We start from the raw sequence: 8,462 nt of genomic DNA, 5'->3' as shown, positions 1-8,462 counted from the left end.
AGTTCCTCCTGCTTGTTCCCCATGCCACGGGCATTAGTGTAGACACACCCAAGGAAAAGCAGAAAAATAAAAACACCCTCCTGCCAAAGATCACCCACCCTTGGGGCCCCAAAAGCATGGGTGCAAGCACCTAAAAGGTGATCATGCTTCCTGGAGTGCTAGAACACCACTTGTGGACACCTCTGACCCGTGACAGTTATGAACCACCTCCCAATTAGTGACATTTAAGAGCAGTACAACCGTTACGAACATCCACACCCTGAATTGGCACTTTCAGGCTGTGTGAAGTAAAACAACGTTCTGCAAATCTGTATTTCAAATGCAGTAACCAAGTCTTGTTACTTCAGTAACCAACAGGCTATCATATACGCTCTAGCCATTTCGCTGCGCCTCTTTCTGATTGTGGGAATGGAACGGAAAGCCTCTCCCCAAAAGGTTTGTAGGCTTGGGAAACCTGATGAAACTGAGCTGCTTCTCGGTAATTAATGGCACACAAGACTTTCACGCAGTCTCTCCAGATCTGTGGTGTCCATCCCTTTCTACAAGCAAGGGAAACTTTCAGCTCCCAGAAGGCTAGACTCAAGCAACTGGGAATGGGGCCATCCATCCCTTCAGTGTTCAGCTGATCTTCGTTCAGAGTAGGATGCTATTCTGCAAGAAACAGCTGTGCCAAGCCACTGATAGGAGACAGGAGCTACTCAGCCCTGACTAGAGTCTATAGCCTGGCGCAGAATTGATAAAAATGCCCATCACCTGTGATGATCTGGATCAGTTTTATCCAGGATTGTAGAAGTTACAGTCTGGAAATGGGATTATGGTTTGTACCTTTACGATGTACTAAACTCAAAACATTTTGGGAGTATGGCGAGAGAGAGTACAAGTGTTATACCAGCAACAATATTAATGCCTTAAAAACTCTTCGTAAGGAAGGAAAGAAGTTGTTGATTTACTGAAGCATGGCCCTGCCATTTTGAAACAAGCTCAAAATAACGATTGCTTTACAAATATTAATTGAAACCAAAACACTCTTAAATTAGCACTTAGTCCAATGGGTAGATAGGAAAATTCAGTAACGAGTTAAGTCAGTGATTTACCCGAACGAACAGAGGTTGCCTAAAGAACAATTGGGAAGAAAACCTGGGAGTCCAGTTTTCACTCTCAAACTTCATTTAACTTGTTGCGACTATCAGTAGGCAAGAAAAGCTAACTGGCTTCATTTGAATCATTGGATTCTTACTCATTTGGCAACATCCTCTCTCTCTCTGGCTTACGCAGCAGAGGATGAATATTGTTAAATTAAGTTTCACATTATACCAGCTATTTTGAAGTTATACCCTGCACAATCATACTGCTGGACTTCCAACTTGAACTGCACAAGTTTTTTTGTAAAATTAATAAGGGGTTTAGCAAGTAACAGTGTCATTTGCTAGGCAACGAGTGACACTCTAAACTTCAGTCCTAAAGCCTCTCGTCTGAAGGAACGCAGCATAAATTTGAAAGGGTGAAAGAGCAATGTAGCACTACACCATGACTGAACATTTGTTTGCCAGACATCAACAATTAATGCACTACATTGAGAAATCACTTTCTGTAAATGGGGAGAAGAGGATTTCTGAGCAGGACTGGGTGCTTGGATAATGAAGAATGCTTCCTCAGCCCTTAAATCCCTTGTGGGGAAACAAAATACTTTTCGGCTCAGGGTTTTAAAATGTGCTGAATTGCACATCAGCAGCCTGGCCAATTCACAGCTCTTCTATTGGACAGTGCTCGCATAAGAGCATAACATTTTGATCTGAAGCCACAGCTTGTAATAAAGTTTGAAAAGCATTTACATGAGATTAGCACCACAGTCCTACCCAAAGGCCCCAAAACAGGATCTAGGCCCCTTAGTGTTAAGTTCTATATGGACAAGTAAGAGACTGTTCTCCCCACCACAGAGTTTGCAATCTGCATGTAAGATGGCAAAGGGGGATTAAAAATGGATGAATGGGGCAAAAGTGTACTGGGAGAGCTGAATGGCAAGGTTAGCAAAAAGCAGAAGTCACAGCTTCTCACTTGCCTTACTAATGACCAGGGATCTGGGTTTTCCATTTTCCATGGAAAAAAAATGGAGGAAAAAAAAGTGGATTTCCTCCTTTACCCAAGAAACTATAGATTTCTCATTTAATGGAGAAACATGTGGATTTTGCAGTTTTGCAAAGAGCTCCCTGCAGGCTGGCACAGTTCCAGCCTGCAAGGGGCTGGGGGGAGCCAGAGGAAGACAGTCAGGCAGGGGATGCCATGTGCATGTGCACATGTACACGTGCACATGGCTGCCAGGCAGCCTGGAGAGCAGCTCCTGTAGGTAAGCGAGGGTGCAGGGGGTGGAGGGGATTGAGGCCCCCATAGTGAGGGACTGAGTTGGGCAGGGCTAGGGCAGCATGTGGGGGTTGGGGGACTGCACAGCTGAGGGCCCCGGTGGGGAGTGGGACAGGGCCATGGGGCAACTCATTTGGGAAGTGAGAGGGCAGGGGCTGGCTCCCCACCACTGTTCGCACTCCCAGGGAGGAACTGGGGCACAAGTACCCCCTAGATCTGTGTGCGGGGAAGGGGTGGAAGTGCACTACTCTCTGCAGGCTTGGGCTTCCTACCCTGCTCTTCTCCCCCAGGGCCTCCACAGCCCAGCGGGTGGGACCCAGCTCAGCAGAGCAGAGCAGAGCAGAGCAGAGCAGGATGGGGAAGCTCCCCGCCGCTGCAAGCCTGCGTTGCCCTGGTTAGGTGTCCCCTACTCACCTGACAGCAGCAGCAGAAGTGGTGCAGGTTGTGCCCTTCACTGCTGCAGGGCAGGCAGGGAGCATGTTGCCAGGGCAGCGTGAATCTCAGTGGCAAGGAGCTTCTCCACATGGCCTGCACCCCTGCACCCAAGCCCACATCCACCCTTCCATGGGCTCCGCTCCGGCCATGCTGCCCACGGGGGAGAGAGAGCTGGGCTCCATACTCTGCTATGCTGTAGGAGCCAGCACCTCCCACAGGCAGCAGATCCAGGTCCAGGTCCCTTCCAGCAGTGTGGGGGGTGTTGAGGGACAAGAAGCATCAGCAGGGCCAGGGGGCTGTGGCTTGGGAATAAGGGTTCTGGACCTGCATACCATGAGCTAAGGGGGTGGGGAAAGCTCTGATTTTCCATGATAAAAACCCAAAATCAAATAGTAAAACTTATAGGTATTTACAATTTATTTTATTATAGTGATTCAGGCAATGCTTTATTGATATATCTACAATTGCAAAGCAGTTCAGAAGCCTACCAGTGCCTCAATTACTCATATTCACATACATATACACACTCACACACACACACACACACACTAGTGGTGTTTCATTTAATTGCAGATTTGGGGGTTTTTAAATCAGAGAAATTGTGATTTTATCAGAGAAAACCAGGAAGATCCAAGTAATTTGTAGGCATCCTGGCTAGGGGCAGTTTCAAGAAAGGATTTTAAAAAGATGAACTACTGGCTTTATGAATTTTAACATGGAATTTCTCCAGACAGAGGAAGCAGCATGGGAAAAAAAAAGTGAGGAAGTGCTTTTAGGAAAAGCAGACAGCTAGACAAGTGAGGCCCATCCATTCCACACTAACTATAATATTACTGTGTCTCAAGCTTAAGTTTTCCACTCAGGTTTGCAAAGCATTAGAAGGAAGACAAGTAATGCTGCATATATTTTAGAAACTCTCTGTATGCCAGTTAGAAAAAAAAAAATCACTTTAAGTGCCAATTTAACTTCTCCTCTATCTTTACACAATTTAAATAAATGACATTTATAATCAAACTACATAAAAGCAGCTTACATGCACTGACATTTATTATTTTCCCTTGGGATCACTACGTTTTTATCAAGTAGAATTTTAATACATCTAATTATACACAATGTACTAACCTTACATAATGAGTTTCCATATCAAATATTTAAGGTTGCGGGGACTGTTAAGAACGCACAGTTAAGTAGAATGAACAATAATGATACCCACAAAGCCTTAATTTATTGGGAAAAAATATAAGCAATGCTATACTTCACAACTTCTACAGTCTGTGCTAGCACTTGTCTTCAGAGCCACAGGCACCACTGGAGGGCTCTTCAAGGGCTTACCGTGCTGGGATCCTATGACCCCAGCTGACTTCCTGACCCTTGGGTAGGGGCTGGACTCTATGATCTTCCAAGGTCCCTTCCAGCCCTAATGTCTATGAAACTTCAAATGGGACTATTCACTAATGTTTGCTGAGGTTTTCCTTTCATCAATGATGGTCCTACATTTTAGGAACGACACAAAAAAAGCAGAAATCCTAGATAGGTTTCTGAACAGATGTTTAGCATAATTTTAAGGAACAAATACATTTTTTCCTGAGGTAGGAGAAAGAAAAAGGAGGAGGTGAAGGACGAAAAAAGATACTAGGCCTTCCTACTGGTTGGCAACCAGCAAGCGTTGCCAACAAGCCAACAGGTGTAGGCCAGTCAGGGTACGCTGCAGGGAAGAATTTAAAACTGGCAGTGGTATACATTATGTCGCACTTACAGACAGTACAAAGACATACCAAGTTTTCCTCCCATCCCTGATACTCCAAAACCCAATTGTTACAAGACCTGGACATTCTTCCTGAACAAGAAGTTTTTCTTTATCATTACTGACATTTTCTTTGATTATTAAGTTGGATAAAGGTTTGCATTTCTCAATTAAAACCCTACAAGCTAGTAATCACAATCCGCATACCTACTGACAAGGTCCTGGGAAAAAGAAAAATTATAATGCTGCAAGAACATTATAATTGGAGTTCAAGAGAGCTGAAGTATTAACTGGAAGTTTGCAAGATTCCTAATATTAACTCTGAAAAAAAAAAAAAAAAAAAGAGAAGGGGGCTGCACCATGAATTTAGCCAAGGCTTTGATTTTGCAAATGAAAGAAGGGAGAAGTTCTGAGCCTGAAACCCATTTGAACCTAGAAGCAGACTGAAATTGTTATGAATGTCCAGAATTAAACGCATTCTTTTGAAATTGAGAATGTAACAGCAAAGCAAGTTTCCCCAGATAGAGGCTCACAAACCTAGTACTGAGCTGCTTCAAATTCCATCTTAATTCTCCAGAGTGTAAGATGTGGTTTTCATTGCGATTACCCTAATGCTTAACAAAATAGCAGTTTATCTCCAGAGAAGTTTTGATTTCAGCCATTTTTCTTAGTATGGACCAGGTCTCTCTCCCCAGCACCCAAGCTCCAAGCCTACAGGAAAGCAACAACACAACGGCAGGAAAAACTGAGAGGAGCGCGTGTCATTCTCTATTAAGCCTCTTCTCCATGCACAGGAGCTCAGGAGAGTTGGCAGGGGACTTTGCTTGCCAATCACACAACTCATGAAGAGGCACATGGAAGGACCCCGTCTCATATGAATAATCGGAGATCTCTTCGTGATGGCTCTAACCCAGGGGCAGGCAATTATTTTGGGCAGAGGGCCACTTACTGAGTTTTGGCAAGCCATCAAGGGCTGCATGGCAGGCAGCCAGGGGTAGACAAATATTAATTTTCCAATTTTTTTAGGGGCCCCACGGACCAGATGGAATGGCCTGGTGGGCAGCATCTGGCCCGCGAGCCGCATTTTGCCCACCCCTGCTCTAACCAGTACTTCTCTTGCAGAATCACAAAGCAGAAATGAAGGGGAAAGCATTAAAGAATTGCATTTACTCCTGACAGAAAACTGTCTGGTCAACAAAATTGGTGGGGTGGAATGCAGACAACCCCATGCTCCTCGTCCTGCCTGACCCTCGAGGCGATGGTGGTGTTCCAGGGAAAAGGGGGCTGAGACAGCACTTCAGATTGAGAAGTGGAGGTTTACCCACATGGGCTCACTTCTGCACAGAGAAGACCCTCTATGCTTGTACCTAGAGAGGGACCTATTTGAATAAAACTTCCAGGTGTACTAAGAGAGCTTGTAAAGACCACCTGAACTGATGGTCCCCAACTCCAACCTCCAAAGCAGCATTTAAAAAGATTTAAAAAATGAAATTCTTTCCCTTTAAGTTTTGGTGGTCAATTTACTGCATTTTAAAGCAAGTGTGACATTTCCTGAAACAGTTCCTCTATCTGCTGGTCTGCTGAAAGGTCCTATTGTCTATACATGCATACAGTGCCAAGTTATGTCTTTATTGACTTTTCTTAAGCAGTTTAACACATGTCAGTTATTCTTCAACCTCAACAGCTGGGAATGAAACACTAAAAAAGTCTTTACCAGACCTCTGTTTACATGCACACAACTTTTTGTGAAAGAAGAGTCTCTCTGAGTACAAGAAAATTCAAATACAGCAGTATATGATCCAATATCTGAGGCACTTCAGTCATGTTTGGGGGCCAGATGACAACTCTGGAGCCTTGTGTCCCAAGTCTCACCTTTGTAGTGGTTTCAGAAACAATACACACAAAGTACAATAAATATTGTTTGGCATAAAAATAAAAGAGAGGAGTAATCTTAACAATATACTTCAGGACAAAACAGGAATGCTCTAGTTATTCTTTTTAAAAAAATAAATAAATTAGGAAGTAATCTCGTTATACTGGAAGAGGTTAAAAAGAACTGAACACGGTATTTGGAGAATCCCATCAAGCGAAGCAGCAGACAGCTGGTTAGAGCCACAGGACAGGAAAAGAGGAGAGATGGAAACAGATTAAGATGCAGCAACAGAAATAAAATTAGTAGTTCCTTTAGTGCATAAGACTAATGATGTGGACCACCATGTGCAGCTTCAATTTAAAAATAAAAGAAACATTAACTTGGGAACCTGTTAAAGAGCTTTACGTGGAAGCCACTGCAAAAGGTCAACTACAGTCCAAGGAAGTCAATGGTGTTTTGCATCCAATCCATAAGCCATTTACAATAGTAGCCTTAGAGTTGTGCAAGCCCTAACAATACATGGAAGCTTTCTGCATGGAGCACTGCATCATCTGGACTGAAGGCGGACTTGTGGGTACAGTCTGTGCTGGGAGCCAAAAAACCCACAAAAAATGAGTGTTAGAAAACTACTTAAGAGTCTATGAAGCAGATAGGAGATAGCGGTGGCTTAAAAACCCCCCACAACTCTATATAACAAGTCAGTGTTTCCTTACCTGTGCTATGTTTTTGTTGAGAAGGTATACTCCATACTCAAACTGAAGTTTTTCCCCTCCTTTTGGATACAATGGAAACCTGAAGAGGAAAAGGAAAAAAAATCTGTTTTTATCATATAAAAAAAGAAGTATCAGGGTTTTTTTTTTAAAAGGCACAGACTGATATGGAGGGGACATAAAAACAAACCTCAAACAATAAAAAAAAAATGCAATTCTCCAAGATTCAAACAAGGTAGATTTCCTGGATTTGTCAGAAAGCTTGTACATCATGCTACATGGAAAGCTGTAAATAGGCAGACAAGGTGCTTTGGGTAAAGCCAATCTCTTTTATTAAACCAACTCATACAGTTGGAAAAATTCTTCTTTGCAAGGTTTTGGGTACAAATACCCTTCATCAGGCTGAGGAAGCATCTGCAGTTGGTGTGTACTCTTCCTAGATGGAATGAGTAGTCCAGCTCTGTTGCACATGGACTATTCTTTACCAAGGTAGGGTAGATTTGTACCTTATAAATTCAAGTGTATACATATATATTAATATATTATTAGCACAAGCCTTTGTGGGCTAGACATCACTTCTTCAGATGCAGATGATATAAGCTTGTGCTATATCTCTCTACTTTAGTTAGTCTGTAAGGTGCAAATCTACCCTGCCTTTTACTTGGCTTCAGACTAATGTGGCTAATTACGTGCATTCTACAGATTTCCTTTGCTTTATCTGGGTTCTGTATGTGTGAATTCGCTTTGATGTGATTTCATAGATTTCACAGACATTAGGGCTGGAAGGGACCTCGGAAGATCATCGAGTCCAGCCCACTGCCCCAGGGGCAGGAAGTCAGCTGGGGTCATAGGATCCCAGCATGATAAGCATCCAATTTACTCTTGAAGGTGTTCAATGTATGTGCTTGAACCTCCGACAGCAGGCTCTTCCAGACCTTCGGGGCTTGGACAGTAAAGAAATTCTTCCTTATGTCCAGCCTGAAACGGTCTTGTAATAGTTTATCACTGTTCGACCTCATCATCCCTTGGGGCGCTCTGGTGAACAATCGTTCCCCCAGATACTGGTGAACACCCCTGATAAAACTTATAGGTGGCCATCAGATCACCCTGAGCCTATGCTCTTCCAGGCTAAAGAGCCCCATGGCTCTCAGCCTGTCGTCGTAAGGTCTGTTTTCCTGACCTCTGATCATGCGCGTGGCTCTTCTCTGCACTCTCTCAAGCTTCTCCACATCCTTTTTGAATTGTGGAGCCCAAAACTGGACGCAGTACTCCAGCTGCAGCCTCACCAAGGCCGAGTACAAGGGGAGAATGACGTCCCAGGATTTGCTTGAGAAGCATCTAT

The 8,462-nt window shown here is 43.7% G+C and overlaps 1 protein-coding gene across 1 annotated transcript in view; it reads right to left on the bottom strand.

Moving 5' to 3' along the window:
* Nucleotides 1–8,462, bottom strand: part of UVRAG (UV radiation resistance associated) — a 210,880-nt gene that overhangs the window by 40,230 nt on the left and 162,188 nt on the right. The window contains exon 13 of the mRNA XM_019524976.1: nucleotides 7,124–7,202. Within this exon, the coding sequence (XP_019380521.1) occupies nucleotides 7,124–7,202 (79 nt within the window). The remainder of the gene's footprint in view (nucleotides 1–7,123; nucleotides 7,203–8,462) is intronic.

This window comes from Gavialis gangeticus, unplaced genomic scaffold (assembly GCF_001723915.1).
Source record: "Gavialis gangeticus isolate Ggan-Ray unplaced genomic scaffold, GavGan_comp1, whole genome shotgun sequence".
NCBI classification, from domain to species: domain Eukaryota; kingdom Metazoa; phylum Chordata; order Crocodylia; family Gavialidae; genus Gavialis; species Gavialis gangeticus.
The sequence above is the reverse complement of the archived record's forward strand: the minus strand, read 5'-3'. Positions and strand labels throughout refer to the sequence as shown.